Source organism: Urocitellus parryii, chromosome 1 (genome assembly GCF_045843805.1).
Source record: "Urocitellus parryii isolate mUroPar1 chromosome 1, mUroPar1.hap1, whole genome shotgun sequence".
Taxonomy (NCBI): Eukaryota; Metazoa; Chordata; class Mammalia; order Rodentia; family Sciuridae; genus Urocitellus; species Urocitellus parryii.
In genome coordinates, this window is record NC_135531.1 from 96059672 (window position 1) to 96077449 (window position 17778).

Sequence of the window (17778 nt, forward strand, 5' to 3'; positions counted from 1 at the left end):
GGCCTAACCATTTGGACCCACTTGGGGGGGGGGGCGGGGTGTTAGCGAGTGGGCGGTGCAGCTCTGGCGCCTGCAACTGGGAGCACCGCCCTCTGGCGGTTGGAGCGGCTCAGGCCTCTTCGCTCCCACGCAGCGCCCACGTGGCCGTAAAAACCTAGACCCTTCACACATCCCGGACCAGAGTATTATCTGCACAAAAAAAATCACGAAACCATTAGGCTGGCAGAAAATTTGGTGCTGGGCGCTCTAGGATAACGCAGTTTTCAGTGTGTTCAGTAAACATGGAGCAAGCATATGAAAAAAAAAAAATTAAACCAAAAGCTACCATTTATTGAAGGCCATGTACCAAAAACAAGGCGTGGTGCGCTCAATGCTGGACTCCTAACTAGATTAGTTCTGGAGTTAGAATTTCCCAGTTATGAATCCCAGGTAGGGATTATGTTTCTAATGTGTACGAACTAATTATCACCAATAGCCTAAGCAGTAATAATGGACTTAGCTAAATGCACGTTCCTTGCCAGGCACTATGCAAAATATTACAAACCTTTTCTTACTGAACACTCACAATCTCATGTGAAAAGTTCCATTGGTCTCACCGTTTTACAGATAAGAAATTTGGATTGGGGAGAGTTAAAATAACTTGATTAAGCACACATAATTGGCAAAAAAATTTAAGCCCAGATTAATCTGTCAAGCCCTGTGTTTAACCAGGATTCCCCACTGGCATAAATCAAACATTCCTTAAAGAATGATGTTCTCCAACAGTATGTTCTTTGCCCTTAGCATGATTTTCTCCCTCAGCAATTTCATCCATTCTCCAACTACATCTGTCTTGTGTGTGAAAAGTACATGGCACCCTGTGGGCCCTCAAAGTATGGAGTGAATATTCTTGACCACAGCAGACATGGAGGGCAGTGACTTACTAGGGTCCCCAATGCTTAGAGTATGGCCTGGTAATACCAGACTCTGCTAAGCAGGTTGCTCCTCAATCTAGCCTTCATCTCCCTTGTGCTCTAGACCTAATTGCCTGGTAGAAAGTTGCACAGAGCTGTCCAGACCATACTTCAAACTCAGTTTGTCCAAAACAGTTTAAAAACTACTTTCTAAGCGAACATGGTGGGCAACAGACTGAAAGGACTGAGGGAGTGACCCATCTACCACTTCTCTTTCTTGTACCACTGTCAATGTGTGCTAAATTACCACATTTCTTACTGTCTGTAAACTCCTCGAGAGAAGGGTCTATGTTTGCAGCATTTACAGTATCTAGTAATGTTTTTCACAAAGACAGTTAATGAGCAACTTTTTAATATTTAGCACTGTGTTAAGACTTACCATGTTTCATCTCAGTTTATCTTCACCAACAAGCAAGAGCAGGCCAATCACCTACGTTAACAAACCTGAAGTCACCTTCTTTGCCATCTCAAGCTAGTTATCTGCCCAAGTTTGTCTAACTCTCCACCAAAATGTTCTATTAACTCCCTATATACAAGTAAAATAATCCATGTAGAATATATACACAGGACCTAACATAGGGTACTGAATAAATGTTAACTATGATTTTTATTATATGCATCATCACCCCATTTCCCTTTCCCTTCATACATAATTAGCAAGAATTAATATTCCCAGAAAGGTACAAAAAATACCAACTTGGTTTATTGGATTAAAAACAGTGGTAAAATGGACATAAAACCAAAAGTTACACAAGACATGTTCATATCCTCCCCTACACAAAACCATACTTCCCATTGTCTATAGTTAAGATGTTAGGGAGCCAGAGCCCCCACCACCCAAAACCCTCACCCTTTGCTTGTCCTGGAAGTAAGGCCTGCAGTAAAACCCAAAGGAGAAGGATGTTAGAGACAACCTCAGTCCTCTCTACCCCTTCATCCCTGAGTCTCTGGGTTGGAGGGAAGCAGGGAAGGAATAAGGGACCGGAAGGGTTGGGGACTGGCTACTAGGGTCTACTGCCCAGAATGTCCCAAAGCCAGCTATACTTCCCTATCTCATCCCTAATAAGTACCATTGTCAGGCTGTGGGAGAGAAAGGAAAAGGGGATAGATGGTTCTAGAACCACATGTGATCTCCAAACCCTTCCTCAGAGTTAGCCTCAGGTTCCCAGACTAGGGAAGCACACCTTTTCCCTTCCCACCAACAAGGCATGAAAAAGAATTCCTTGAGACATAGCATTCCAAGACGCTCTTAAATTTCCACGTCGCTTTCCTTGTCATTATCGTGGTCTCCATCATAGAATTCATTGGGTGCCTCTGGCCTGCAAAGCAAGGGCAGACAGATCAGAACCCTGCTCTACAACTTTCCAGCACCCTCTCCAGAGCCATTCCTCAGGGTCTCTGGGAATTCCTCTCCTCCTTTTGGTAGAGAATGATTGCTATGCATTCATCCACTCACATATTCAATAAACATTTATGGCGAATACTCTGTGCCAGGCATGTGTCAGAGGCTTATAGCAGATAATTAGCCGGACCAGGCTTTCATCCATCATGAAAAAGCTTACCTAATAAATGAGACCAAAGATTTAGTAAATAATATAATTTCAGGTGGTGGAGAACATTATGAAAAAAAAAAAAAAAAGAAAGTAAGTAACATGATTGTGAGTGATAAGAGGAAAATGGTAAATTCCAGACAGGATTTTTAGGGGAAATTATTTTAAGAATGAAAGCCTGAAGTTTGGGAAGCCAAGCAAACATCTCAGGAAAACTGTTCCAAGCCTCATAAGGTAGAAAAAAACTGGTATATTTTAATATAACAAGGAGGCCATGATGGCTGGGCGTTGTGTCATGAAGGAGAGTAGTTACAGATAAGATCACGGATGGAAGTCAGGATCAGCACACAGGGCCTTTTTAAGCCAGAAGTGGAGGACTGACTTAAACCTACACTGAGAGAAGGGATGTGAAAGAAACACAGGGCCCAGTAAATACTCAATACTGATTTCTTTCTTTTTCAAAAACTACTCTCTGAGAGAAAACTGAGTCATCAAAGAGTAGATGAGGGAATAAGTCAGTTAAGGCTCTATCTACTTGAGCCACAGGTCAGTTATCTCACCACAAGGATAAAAGTTGTGGGGTCACAAGCTTAGATTTGTATCTTAACTAGCTTTATGACCCCAGGAACATTATTTAACCTCTCTGAGGCTTAGACTCCTCCTCAGGTAATCTGAGGATAAGAGCTACTCTTAGCATTGTCCAATGGCACCAGAACAATGACATGATATGTATGTTGTACTATAAAGCACCTAGTATTGAATCTGGTGCTTGGCAAAGCCACAGAAGTGGCAACTCTTATTATTACTACTCTGCAAGTCATGTGCAAGTTGGAGCTATAGGATCAAAGAAGAACCAGAACTCAGTGGGTGGTCTGACAGGGAGACAGGGCTTAGGAACAGGAAGAAAGGCCTGAGGCTTCTGCTGACTGTTGAAAGGGTGTGGTATAATGTGCAGACTAGACCCAGATGTCAGTCTGTTACTATTGATGAAAAAGCCAAACTTTGACAAAAGGAAGAACTTAAAAACAGGTTTTGCCAAACCAAATCAGACACTGAAAATCAATTTCCAGAAGTCAAGCTTTAGAAACCTAGAAAAACTGAGAAGGAGATGACTCAAAAACTCTGAGGCCAGATGTTTAGATATTTCCCAACCCAGGCCAGGCAATAAGGGGGTTTTCATAGAGGAGGGAAGATGGACAGGTCCTAAGGGTTAGAGTAGTAAAGTCCATGTCCAAAGGACAGAGACGCTGGCTGGAACTCTGATTATGAGTTGTGAATGTGAGAAGCAGACTCTAGAAGGGTCTGAGAAGCTCACCAGACTGCAGCAGAGCAAGCTTCAACTTCTAACACTGAACAGGAGCAGGACTGGGTATCCTGCAAATGTCCAGCTGTGATTGGTTATTCCTCAATATTGTAAGGAAATCTGTTCTCCACAAGTGCATCTGGTTTTGCACTTCTGGGTTCTCTTGTTTTTTCCCTTCATTTTTCAGAAAAGTTTGTTTTGATATTTTAAAAACAATTTCTATCCTCACCGTCCCCTATTCATTCTATCTATAAATATTTCAGTATGTATCTCAGAAAGACAGAAGCTTTTTTTGAAAAAAACAGAACCACTATTCTCAAACCTGAAAAAAAAATGAACAGAAATCAAACAACATTAAAGAGCAATATGTAGGCAGTGACCTGTCCAGCCAACCCAGAAGGAAAGACTAAAATGCTGGCAAGAATGTAAATTCTAAAGACTTTTTGGAGGGCTGGGGATACAGCTCAGTTGGTAGAGTGCTTGCCTCACATGCACAAGGCCCTAGGTTCAATCCCCAGGACCACACATACACAAAAAAAGACTTTTTGGAAGGCAATGTGACAGCAAATACAAATGATTTTTCTGCATTCAACCTTTGACCTAATAACAACAATTCTAGGAATCTAACTCATTTAAACAAGCATGCAAATATGTAAACATAAGGGGACTCATTGCCACCCTCTTTATTACCATAATAGCAAAAAAAGGGGGGATTATGTAAATTAATGTAACTGTCCATCAATGGTAGTTAGTTAAATTAGGTTATATCCACACAATGGAATATTATACAGCTGATAAAATACAGAAACAGATCCATATCACTAACACAAAGATACGATATCTTATTTTAAAAAAAGACAAGTTTAAGTTTAGAGCCACATGTACAGAATGTTTCCATTTAGACTAACAAAAATCAAGACCCCCACAAATAGCAAACTCTATGAATGAATATATATGTTCACAGTATGTATGCATTAGAAATATACTTGTAATTAACAGAAAAAAAGGTCTATCTAAAAAGATATAAATCAAACTATTAATGGTAGTTACTTCTGTGGAATGGGTCTGGGATTATGTGAATGTAAACGTAACCTACTTTGATGTTGTTTATAATTGGGGGGGAGGGTGCCGGGGATTGAACTCAGGGGCACTCAACCACTTAGCCACATCCCCAGCCATATTTTGTATTTTATTTAGAGACAGGATCTCACTGAGTTGCTAAGCACCTCACTCTTGCCAAGGCTGGCTTTGAACTCACAATTCTCCTGCCTCAGCCTCCCCAGCTGCTGAGATTATAGGTATGCACCCAGCTAGATGCTGTTTATAACTTTTACAATAAATATGTTACTTTGTCACTGAAAACTGCAAACAAAAAAAATAAAAAAAGAGTAGGGGAATTGTACTGACTTAAAGGCAGTAAACCAGGGACAAGAAAGCCAGTGCCTTCCAATTTACTTTTCTCTTGTAAGCCTCCCCTGCAATCCTGCTGGAATGTCCCACTCTCAAGTCCCTGCCCAGACCTGCTGTAGTTCTCCTCAGGACCCCTCTCCTCTGCATCAGCCTCATCAGTCCTGTCATATGTCAGGAGATCAGCAGGCACATCATGAATCTGGACACTAGGTGCATGGTTCAGCATCTTCAGGTTTTCAAAGATTGTCTGGCGGATCTGGTCCAGATACTGATTGAAGAGGAAGAATAGAAAGTGAGTGGCTCCTAGTGACTCCCAGAGCATCCACCCTTCTAGCGACCTTCTGCTCCTAATGTCCTGGTTTTCATCTCAGTAGTATTTCTATTTCAGATCTCCCAACTGATACCTGTCCCTTCCCACCAACCCTGACTACCTCTACACTATCCTAGACTGTCTCCTAGCTGGTAGCAGGGACAGTGACAGCTTAGAACTCCCCCATCTTTGATTTCTCCCACTTCCTACATCCTAGACCTCTCCTGGGCTCCCCCATCTTGTGCATGGCTTCTCCAAGTGGCTGACCTGGCGTGAGTTCTGATTCTCAATGCGGGTGCTGACGTCTGGATGGAGTGTGAAGTCAGGGGCAAAGTACTCGAAGTATTCTTGGGGAGGGAGGTGGGGAGGAGAGGGGATGAGAAGAGGGGATTAGCCAGAAAACATGGTTCAGACCAAGACATGCAGGTCCCAAGACTTTTCAGTCCCTCCCTTCCCATCCAGACCCCTACAAAATAGCGGCCCAGTCTTTTCCTTGTTCTCGGCCCAGAGATTTCGTCTGCAGAGCTTTGAGTGTGTAAAATTTCCTGTCTGCTTTCAAATCGGATCATTCTTAGGGCTGGTGAAAAGAGCCTTCCTGTTATGGAGGTATTGTGGGTGGTCCTTACCACTATAGGGAAGCTCCTCACTAATGGCCTCTTCTACCAGCAGCGATGTCTCATATGTCCTGAAACCAACCAGCAGAGTGGGGTAAGCTGACTAAGTAGGCTGAAAGGCCCACCTGGCCATATCCCATTGTGGGAGCCCCTAGCTTACCCCACAATGCAAGAACAGGAAAGTCAGGGAGGGTACTCACCAGCAGCGGGCAACATTTCGGACAGTATAGCCTCCACCACCCAACACCAGTAGCGGGATATTAAAGCTCTTGACATATTCAACACATTCCCTGTTAAAAGGAACCAGAAGAATGGGTGGAGCCAAGGATTACACCTCTAGATATTACTTGGAAAGGGCAACAGGGAATTGTAAGTGTTCTTCAGTTTGGTCTGGGTAGTGGAATTCATTAAGTTATACCGTTGGAATTTGTGTACTATATTTTGTGTCTCAGTGAAAATTTTAAAATAAAGTGCACCCTCAAAAATAAAGAAATAAAATACTTCTGTCCTGCTCAACACTCTCCTTGGCATCCTACCTGTTAATCAACTATACTTATCAATATACAGCCAGTATGTCAGTTCTGGCCTTCAGAATATAACCCTAACCCCTTACAACTCTCCATCACCACCTCCTCCACTTCAGTTTGGGCACCAAATCTCTGGCCTAGACAATGCCAGTAACTTCCTAACTGGTCTTTCCACTACCAATCTTGTCCCATCACTCCACCCCAAAACTCAGCACAGTCACTTTAAAATACATTGGATTATGTAACTTCCCTGCTTAAATATCCTTCAACAGTTGCCCTCCATCACTGGACCACCTTCAAACTCCTTACCAGAGTCCAGAGGCCCTGTACAATCTCACCATGGCCAATTTCTAGGACCTCAACTCGATCTACCTCCAGCTTGGTCCCTGTGTTCTGGCCTCACTCGTTTTATTTCATTTCCTTCACCACATCAGTTCTTCCTAGCCTCAGAGTCTTTTGTAGGCATAACTCACTGCCTAGGACAGGCTTCTCTCTGCTTCTCTTGTGGCTCACTCGGTCTTAGAGACTCCAGCTTTCCGCTCTCGTTTTACCTCCACAGAAAACCCATTCCAAATCATGCCAAAGGAGATTCCCTACTGTTACCCTCTGTCCCAGCTTTCTATTTTTTTCCTCTATAGGATTTATAGCAATCTACTTATTTTTTGTTTGCTTCCTACTCTAAACTGTAAACTCTGTGGGCATTTTATCATTCCATCCCCATCATCTAATACAATGCCTGGAACACAATCAGTCCTTAATAAAAACCTACTGTGAATGAATGACCATCTAGAAGATCCTATTTAAGGTGACATTTCCTAGTTCAAGTACAACTTATAGATTACTTTTGATTCGCAGAAGAAATGAGGCCCATCTTTAACTATTCCTATTCCATTTAGTAAAGCCCAAAGCCACTTGTAAAACCTGGGGGAGAAGAAGGGCAAGTCTCACCCATGCCCTCGGATACTGAGGTTGAAGCAGCCCAATCGATCACAGCCCAGAGAGTCAGCTCCACACTGCAAAAGCAAAATGCCAGGCAGCTGCAGTGACACAACTGATCAGAACATCACAGATATCTTCCACATCCCTTCCCTCACCAACCTAGGGACCTTCCTCTTTCCCGCTCTCTTCCCTCAAGCCCAGGTGAGCCTCCTAGCAGGCACTGACAGCATTACCTGGAGTACAATGCAGGTGGGCTGGTAGAAGTCCACCACCTGGTTGATGACCGGCTGGAAAAGGTGCTTGTAACCTGGGAGAGGGCCAAAGATGGGCACCTGGCACCCCAAGGGGATGGGGAGACAGGGAACAAAAGGAAAAAGGGGGTTGAGAGAGCATGTAGCCCAGGAAAGGGGCAAGCCAAAGAACCAAACCATTGGTTCTAAACTCGGGAGTACCAGACTGCTATGAGTGACTGATGAAAGCTAATGACCCTTATCATTAAGTGTGCATACATATGATATTTTGCATACAATTTCCAGGGGTTCTTGGTCCCTTTGAAGGCCATTTATCCTTAAGGATACCTGGCCCAATAGCAGACAACACCAGGCAGAAGAGATTAATTAAAAGAGAGAAAGAAGGGGCAGAGTGCACAGGGAGAAGACCCTAGTACTTACTCTGATCATCAATGCCATCCCGCAAGGGCACATTGAGACAATAGTAGCGGCCACTCTCTGCTCCAACTTCATACATGTCACCTATAGGGAAGTGGGTAGTGGGAGCCATGCATGGGAAGCACTTGCAACTTAGATGCTCTGTCAATGAACCTCCACCAGACTCCCTAGATCCACTGTTTCTTGCAGTTTGTAAGTCATTCAATGATTTTTTTTTTTTTTAAATAACTACCATGAGCCAAGCTGCATACTAGGCACAGCGGATACAGCAATAAATAGAATAATGAAATCCTACCAAGCTTATACTCTTCCTCACAATGAAAAAGGAGACAGTAAACAAATATTTTTAAAAAACACACACATTAAATATAAATAGCAATAAGTGCTCTAGGAATCAGTCATGCTAAAGAACTGACAGATGTAAAGGGAACAGTAATTCATGTTCTTGTACCTGTACCAGGGAAGAAGTAATTTCCGTATTTGTGGAAAGACACCGTCATGACCCTGTCAGTGAGGTAGAAGGCTTCCTGAACGCCATCTCCATGGTGGATGTCAATATCAATATAGAGCACGCGGGGGTGGTACCTAGGGTAAGGGCAAAGCCAGGGTCTGAGGTAGAGGTGAACCCCAATCCATTCCTCCCAAACATAGGGTCTGGAATTATTTAAAGTCTGCCAAGTCACCTGAAACCTAATACCACCAATTTTCTAAGGGTAACCTGGGGATCCAGCCTGAAGGCTGGAGGCAGGGACAGGAGAGGGGTGTGCAGAAAGGGCTGAAATTTGAGCAGGCAGCAGGCAATATGCAGCAGAGCAGAGGAAGACGCAGCCTAAGAAAAGCATCAAGAACTTAGGAGAAGCTAGTGGTGAAGGAGAGAGGTCAGGGTCAGGGTCAGGGCTGTCTGAGGGACCTCCTTGGTTGAGATCCTCTTAAGTGTCCCCATCTCCTCCTGGGCTACTTACTTGAGCAGCTCCAGGATGCCGATTACAATGTCGTTGACATAGCAAAAGCCAGAGGCCTATAGCAAGACAGTGGTCTTTTAAATAGAGAAACAATCCCTCTGTTTGCCCCCCACTGTCATCCTGACTGCCTACCCTAAGGTAGCCACTGTCTTCCCCATCACATCCTCACTCACCTCAAACTTCTTGGCATGGTGCAGACCACCAGCCCAGTTAATGGCAATATCGCAGATCTGAAAGACAAACACCCAACTCACAGTCCTCTTCTGCCCACCCCTGAAGCTGGGAGCCCAGGGTCAGGGTAAAGCACTGAGTCTACAGACCCATAGGAAAGAAACAAGAACTGGGAATACATCACCTTGTTGTTCAGCTGGGTTGCTCCTTGGAGGGATGCACCTGTGTAACGGGAGCAGAACTCAAAGAGCCCGGGAAACACTGGGCTGCAGGGAATAGGAGTGGGTTAGAACACTTGTGCCTCTGTCCTGCCCTGCACCTTGTTACACTCCCTCCTTACCCCAGACTCCTCCAATCTCCATTTTCTGATAGCCCTCTCGCCCCTTCCTAAACACCTGATTATCTACAAATGTATTCAACAAATGCCAAGCCCTGTGTAAAGCACAAGATGGGAAAGAAAGAAGCTTTTAAATATTAGGGAGTTTGTGCCCTAGCTGGGAGAGAAGCAAATAGCTTCTAGGTTATTTTTGTGTGTGTGTGTGCCAGGAATTGAACCCAGGGTTGCTTAACCACTAAACCACATCCCCAGCCCTTTTTAATTTTTATTTTGAGACAGGGTCTTGATAAGTTGCTGAGGGCCTCACTAATTGCTGAGGATGACTTTAAACTTGCAATCCTCCTGCCTTGCCCTCCTTGGTCCCTGGGATTATAGGCGTGCATGACCATGCCCAGCTCAGCATCTAGGTTCTTAAGTATAAAGGAAAAAGGAAATAAGTTGCCAGGTGCAGTGGTGCATGCCTGTAATCACAGCAGCTCAGGAAGATGAGACAGGAGGATGGCAAATTCAAAGCCAGTCTTAACAATGCTGAGGCACTAAGCAACTAAGTGAGACCCTGTCTCTAAATAAAATACAAAATAGGGTTGGGGATGTGGCTCAGTGATTGAGTGCTCCTGAGTTCAATCCCCAGTACCCCAAAATAAAAAGGAAATAAGTTGAGATAAAACATGAATTCTATTTTTTTTCTTAAGTCTTCTATAGGTACCACACTCTAACATAATGTTCAATAGTAGCCTTGACAGTCACACATTTTAAAGAATTATATTCCTATATACGCAAAATACTACTACTAATAAGATAAACCATGGAAAGTTTTTAGCACGTTTTATGGCACTATAAGCCACATGTTAGCTAAAATGATTGCTATCTTCATTCTTCATATAAAGAAAAGGATTGAACCCAAATACAAAAGGCTATATACCGTGACTCATTTATATAACATTCTGGAAAAGGCAAAATAGGATAGAGTCAGATCAGTGGTGCCTGGAGCTGAGGTGGAGAGACGGCATTGATGATAAAAGGGTATGAGGGATCTTTGTGGGGTAAGCGAAATATCCTGAATCTTGAGACATTCTAAACTCTCAAGACGTTACACACAAAAAAGGTGAATTTTACTGTATGTAAATTATACCTTCATTAACCATCACTTAAAAAAATAAAATAACAAAATGCCTTTAAAAAACCCTAGTTTGGAGAATCACAGCCCTTGGGACAGGAGTCCCCTGTGTTTCTCCTTTGCTGGCAAGGCAATAAAACCATTTTTCTTTTCTTAAAATAAATAAATAAATAAAATAAAATAAAGATTTTAAAAAATCCCTAGTTTGGATTTTTTAAGGTCAGTGGTGGAGAATGATCCTAGCATGTATAAGGCTGTAGGTTTCATGCCCAGCATCAAAAAAAAAAAAAAAAAAAAAAAAACCCTAGTTTTAGGTATCCAAGAAAATAGTACAACTGCCACATTTAACCATGTGAAAAACAGAATGTAGGGAGTTTTATAATTTCTTAAGGGTTTGGAAATAATTAGTGTTTGATACTTAAAAAACTAGTAAATAAAAAAGCAATGAAATTATTAGCTTCAGGAAAAACAAAGTTGTATATGAAAATAAATTAACTATTACTATTTGGTTCTAAAACAAATGAATAGTAGTTATGATAAAGTAAACAGAATAGTGACTGAAAATTATGATATAGCTACATTATGAACCTGGGAGAAGCCAGTATGATGGTATGAGAAGACAGAATGCCCATATCCATACGATCAGCTTATAGACGATATCTAAAAATTGATAAAGGAAGAAATATTGACAAGAAGTAATATAGTAGGGGAGTATAATTATAAGCCCAGATTTATAAGCCAGACAGCTAGTAATGTTGGGCAAATTGTTTAGCCTTTCTGTGTCTCAATGTCCTTATCCTTAAAAAGGAGATAATAATAAACCCTGCCATATACTTGTTGAAACTAAATAGCTACAAAGCATTTAAAATAGTACCTAGTGTATTAAGTATTACCTAAATATTACAGATCAGTAGCAGTAAATTTATTATATCATTTAGAAATCCAAAGATAAGCACCAGAAAAAATATTCGAGCTGAAAGTGGCTGCCATGGGGACAGAGATTTATGCACAGGAGGAATAGGTCTGGGATTGCTTTTTTAAAAAATCCCATTAATAACCTCATAAAGGGGCTGGGGTTGTGGCTCAGTGGTAGGGTGCTCGCCTAGCATGCATGAGGCACTGGGTTCGATCCTTTGCGCCGCATAAGTGTAAAATAAAGATATTGTGTCCACTTAAAACTTAAGAATATTAAAAAAAAAAAATCCTCATAGAGGCCTAGGGTTGTCAGCAGTACAGCACTCACCTAGCACATAAAAGGCACTGTATTTGATCCTCAGTACCACATAAAAATAAATAAATAAAATAAAGGTATCGTGTCCAACCAGAACTAAAAAAAAAAAAAAAAAAACTCATAAAAGCTGGGTGTGGTGATGCAAATCTGTAATCCCAGAGGCTCAGGAGGTAGGGCAGAAGGATCACAAATTCAAAACCAGACTCAGCAACTTAGCAAGACCCTGTCTCTAAATAAAATATAAAAAAGGCTTGGGGATGTGGCTCGGTAGCTCAGTGATTAAGCACCCCTAGGTTTAATCCCCAGACTAAACAATAACAACAACAAAAAATAACCTGTACTGGCTGGGTGTGGTGGTGTGTACCTGTAATTTGTGACTCAGGAGGCTCAGGCAGGAAGATCACAAATTCGAGACCAACTTTGGCAATTTAGCAAGACTCTCAGCAACTTAGCAAGACCCCTATTTCAGTAAATAAATAAATAATTGAGTGTGTAGCTCAGTAGTAAAGCATCCCTGGGCTTAAGTCCCAGTACACGTATACACACACATACATACATACACACACATACACACACACACACACACACACACACACACACACACACACAAAAGCCTTGTAAATAAATTTGGCTATTTATATTAGATTAGATTACTTTTTAAACTATCACAAATTAATTAAAGGAAAATAAAAAGGAGCAGGACATGGTGGTGTGTGCCTATAATTCCAGTGACTTGGGAGGATGAGACAGCAGGATCACCAATTCAAGGTCAGCCTGGGCAATTTAGCAAGAACCTATCTCAAAGTAAAAAATACAAAGGGCTGGGAGTTTCGCTTGGTGGTAGAGTACCCCTGGGTTCAATTTCCAGAACCACACACATAAGAAAAAAAAAAAAAGAAGGAAAATTCCTCATTCTCCTCTGAAACATAGACAAGCATAGCTATAGTTTAAATTTGACAGAACAACTGAAACCCAGAGGTAGATGCCCTAACTATGCAAAGAGCATATACAGGTTTCCTGCTGAAGCCTAAAGTCTGATTCCACATTCCCAGATCTAGAAAATGAACTCGGGAATAGCAGCAGGAACAACAACAACAAAAAAGAGCTGGGAATGATGGCACAAGCCTATAATCCCAGTGACATAGGAGGCTGATGCAGGAGGATCTCAAGTTCAAGGCCAGCCTCAACAACTTATGGAGGCCCTAAGTAACTCAGTGAGACCTTGTCTCAAAACAAAAAGTTAAAAAGGCTGGGTAGAAATATTACTGTTCTCTATATGGAAAGCAAAATCATTTAAAACTATAATAAAATCATTTAAAACTATAATAAAAAAATTGTTGCCACCAAAAAGGGGGGGGCAGGGGGGCAAGGGGGGTGCTGGGGACGTTGCTCAGCAGTAAAGTTGAGTACCAAAAATACCATAGTACCAAAAAAAACCAAAAACAAACAAACAAAAAAAAAAACTAAGAAACTTCCCAAGACAGCATATGACAAAACTAATTAAGCAGGCAGTATGTTCAGGACAGAGCTTTGTGGGCTGGTATGAAGATGTTGTGAAGGCTGAGAAGGCCGTGAAAAAGTTGAACAGGACATCCAAGGACATTCCAGGAAGGGATCCTATGCAGCTGAGTGTGGGAATAAGATTGGGAAGGTGTTCAATGCCAGCAAAAGGAACTGGCCTCTATCTGGCAGCTTGGACTGCATCTGTCAATAGGATCTTTCATAGAAATAGATTAGTGGTTCAAAAATCTGGACTCTTAGATTGTGGATGCAGCACCACAAAACAAAAACAAAAACAAATCTGGGCTCTAGATCTGAATCCTGCCACCACCACTGACCAATTACGTGAAATGTGGTAAGTTACCTAAATTTCCCCAAATCTCCATTTATCTGTGTGAAACATCAGGAAAAGGCCTATTATATCTCCAGGTTGGCATGAGAATTAGAGGATACACTAGGAACCCTCAGCATAATACTAGCAAAATAAGTACTTAATAAATGGTAGCCATTGTAGGAAGCTCTACAGGATCACAATCTGTAAAACCTATTTATCAAGAAATAAATTCAAGGGGGAGAAGGAAAAGCCACAGACTAAAAGTCTCAAGTCCCATCAATCAAACACAATGCATGGCCCTTGTTTAGATCCTGATATTAATAAACTGTATAAAAATATATGAGATGAGACAATATTTGAATACTGATTGTATATTTGATTATATTGAGGAATTACTATTCATCTTTAGGTATGATTTAGATTTTTTTTAAGTTTCATTTAGAGATAAATAATCTAACACAAGGGGGTACAGATGAAATAAGACTGGCCACTTGCTTATAAGAGCTGAAGCTAGATATGCTGGGCACAGTGGTGCACACCTATAATCCCAGAGGCTCAGGAGGCTGAGGCAAAAGGACTACAAGTTCAAAGCTAACACTGGCAATTTAGCAAGGCCCTAAATAATTTAGTGAGACTCTGTCTCAAAATAAAAAATAAAAATGGCTGGGGATGTGGCTCAGTGGTTGAGTGCCCCTGGGTTCAATTCCCAGTACCAAAAAAGAAAAAAAAAAAAAAAGAGTTGAAGAGGGGTATGGATACATGATGTGATAGATACATGTTCTACTCTACTTTCAGAAATGTTTGAACTTTCCCTTTAAAAAGTTTAAATAGAATTGAGTACATGGTACCTGTTTTGGTTATTATTTTTCATGGACGTATATTAGAGTGTAAGCAAGGATCATGGATGACTTTCCACCCCCTTCTCCACAGCATCTAACCCTGAGTCATCTACATGCGTTACAAGCTTAATGTAAACCTGGTCATGTCATATCACTCCCTTGCCTTTTAAGACATTTTAATGACTTTCCTCTATTCTAAGAACAAAAACCTCAATTCATAACAGGGCTGTTCAAAAGGCCTCATTTATCTCTTTAGCCTCTAATCAGATTACTTTCCTTTTCATATTCTGTCCGTGGGCTTTTTCTTTCTTTCTTTCTTCCGTTTTTTTAATAATGGGGATTGAATCCAGAGGCACTTTACCACTGAGCCACATCTCCAGCCAGTCTAATTAATTAGTGCCTCCCTAAGTTGCTGAGGCTGGCCTCAAAGTTGGGATCCTCCTGTCTCAGCCTCCCAAGTCACTAGGATTACAGGTGCAAGCCACCATGCCCAGCTGCACTTGGGCTTTTTCTGTTCCTCAAATGAGTTATACTTTGTTCTACCAGACATGTTGTCTCTATTACCCAATACATCCCTTCCCTCGGCTGACAAACACCTTTCCCCTAATTCCTCTTTTTTTTTTTCAGATCTAATTTAATATTCAGATTAATATTAAAATTTTGCTGTTATTGTTCATCATTGCATCCCTCACACTTAGTACAGGGCCTGGCCTCAAGTAAATCACCAATAAATATTTACTGAATAAATAAATGAGCGAATGATGATTCACTGACAAGTAGGTCCCCCCCTCATATCTTCCCAGTGCTATTACAAAACCTCATTGAAGGGCCTCACACCAAAGTGCTTGACATCCCCAAATCCAAGTGTTCCCCTCCCTCACCAGTCATCGCCCACGTTGAAGGCATTAAGGCTCTTGGTAAAGCCCTGCATGTTGGTGGGACTGACTCTCTGCAGAAAATCAATGTAGTCCTCAGAGTGGAAGCGGCACATGTCATGCTGGGAGGCCTGGTATGGCTTGAAGACCTTGGGATGGAGAAACAAGATGAACCTAGCAGGATCATCCCCACTGATGAGGCTGAGACCCGCCACACTGAGCCCAGCCCTGGAGATTGCCCAAAACCACATACAACAATCCCAATCCTTGTTATTCTATGAGATAAAGGTCAGTGAAGAAAAGAAGCTCCTGTTAATGGTCTTGATAACGACCCATGTAAACCACTTCTCCTTTCCACCTCCAGCCCAGCCTCTCCTACCTTCTCAACCTTGAACCCTGATTCACCTGCCCTGATCCCTGGATCTCCTATTCCTGGTTCTCTCCATACTCATCTCCCCTGGACTCTGATTCTGCCCTTTGGGTTCTTCATTCTGAAATCAGACATAAGGGATATATAACAATCTTCTAGTTAAAATCCAAGGTGCTAAACCAAAGATTTATTGTCCTTGGGGGGGGGGGAGGTTTCATGAACCTCTTTGAAATTTGGGCAAGAAGAAAGAGCTTTTTTTTCTCCTAGAAAATGCATGCAGGGACACAGAGGCACATAATCTCAAGGGATTCAGAGATTATTGCACTAACAATACCTCCGTCTTTCTACAACCAATCCACTTGTCTGTGCCTCAGAAAAAGCAGAGATCACTCATATTGTTGGCTCATTTCCCTCAAAATACATAAGGGTGAGATCTGTTATTATCTCATTTCACAGCTGTAAATTCCAAGCTGGAGATAAATAGTATGCATATATATGGGAGATGGAGGATTGGGCAATGACTAAGCCTAACTATACAGAGATACTATGTAGAGGTACTCTAGGTTGAAAAAGGAATACATAAGGCATCTCCTGTTCTCCACACATATACACCTAATTTACCCAAAGGGCTGCAGAGCTGTCCCTAAAGTTCTAGCTCCTAGCAGGTAGTGAGAGGTGGGAGGAGATATATACAAAGATCCAGACCCGCCCACCCCTGAGGCCACAACACTAACCACACCCTAAAAGGCAGGGAGGACCGGGAGTGTAGCTCATAGGTAGAAAGCTTGCTTATTATGCCTAAGGCCCTGATTGGATCTCCCAGGACTGCAAAAATAAATACAGAAAGAAAGAAATAAAATAAATTCAGAAAGAAACACATTTGTCTTCAAGAGGGCCTCACACCGCCCTAACCCTACACCAAGGGCTGGTGTGCCTAATGTCAAAAGGGTGACTAGCCTGAGGTGAAAATGTAACTCCCATTAACTCAGAGAATGCCCACCCACAAACTCTGCAAACAGGGAGTGCTCCAGGCGACTTCTAACTGCCCCCTACCCTAGGGGCGGGTGCACCTGGTGCATTCGGTCCAATCCACTTATCCCTAAGGCCACAGCTCGCTCCCAACCCGCCAGCTGGACTCACGATCATCTTCTTATAGAGACCATAGTGCAGGACCAGGCTATGAGTCAATGCCAGGCGATGGGGCTTCATAGGGTGCCCAGCTCCTGGGGGTGGGGAAAAGAGAGTTGGTCAGTTCTCATCCCTGAAGCTACAGCTCTTGCCTCGAAACCTCTGCGTCCAAGCCCCTAGCGCACAAACCCGTTCCCTCACCGTAGTGGAAGTTGCCCACGTCAGGGTCGTAGAAATAGGCCACGGTCTTGGCCATAGCGCCGGCGGGACCAGGCCCCGCGCCTCCGCCGCCCGCCGGACACCAGCCCCGCCCCCGGCTCGTGCGTACTACGCAAGCACGTAGCCTGCCTCTGCGGAACAGGGAAGGTTAGGCCCCGCCTCTCTGAGATAGTGCCCACATCACGCCCCTGCGGGAGTTCCGCCCCTCGATTAGCTTCTTAGTTCCAGATTCTGGGGCGTGAGCTACCCGGCTTGGGCTGGGGACCGTGGCATCGGTTCTAGGATTCTTTCTGGGCGGGGGGTGATATCTTCTGGAAGCCGAACCATCCCGTCCAACCACTTGCCCCAAACGGGAAACAGGCCGTGGTCATCTGTCTAGGAAGCTCCGAAGATCTGGCCACGGTGTCCCTCTCAGAAAGAC

The 17778-nt window shown here is 42.8% G+C and overlaps 1 protein-coding gene across 1 annotated transcript; it reads right to left on the reverse strand.

Moving 5' to 3' along the window:
- Nucleotides 1-1622: 1622 nt before the first annotated feature.
- On the reverse strand, nucleotides 1623-17449 carry Hdac3 (histone deacetylase 3). The gene is made up of 15 exons (XM_026384423.2): nucleotides 17340-17449; nucleotides 17151-17233; nucleotides 15647-15789; nucleotides 9592-9673; nucleotides 9410-9466; nucleotides 9237-9292; nucleotides 8726-8859; nucleotides 8278-8358; nucleotides 7840-7913; nucleotides 7616-7680; nucleotides 6341-6430; nucleotides 6153-6211; nucleotides 5794-5873; nucleotides 5327-5484; nucleotides 1623-2272 (listed from the first exon to the last, which is right to left on the reverse strand). The coding sequence occupies exons 1-15, from the start codon at nucleotides 17392-17394 to the stop codon at nucleotides 2203-2205; spliced, it is 1287 nt and encodes a 428-aa protein (XP_026240208.1). The 5' UTR covers nucleotides 17395-17449; the 3' UTR covers nucleotides 1623-2202.
- Nucleotides 17450-17778: the final 329 nt, after the last annotated feature.

Excerpts from the sequence above, each read along its gene's own strand:
- Hdac3 (XM_026384423.2), bottom strand. The coding sequence starts at position 17,394 with ATGGCCAAGACCGTGGCCTATTTCTACGACCCTGACGTGGGCAACTTC. Across the intron at positions 17,234-17,339 it reads CGTGGGCAACTTCCACTACG|GAGCTGGGCACCCTATGAAG; the intron begins GTGAGGGAACGG and ends CCCCACCCCCAG. Across the intron at positions 7,681-7,839 it reads CCACCTGCATTGTACTCCAG|TGTGGAGCTGACTCTCTGGG; the intron begins GTAATGCTGTCA and ends TTGCTTTTGCAG.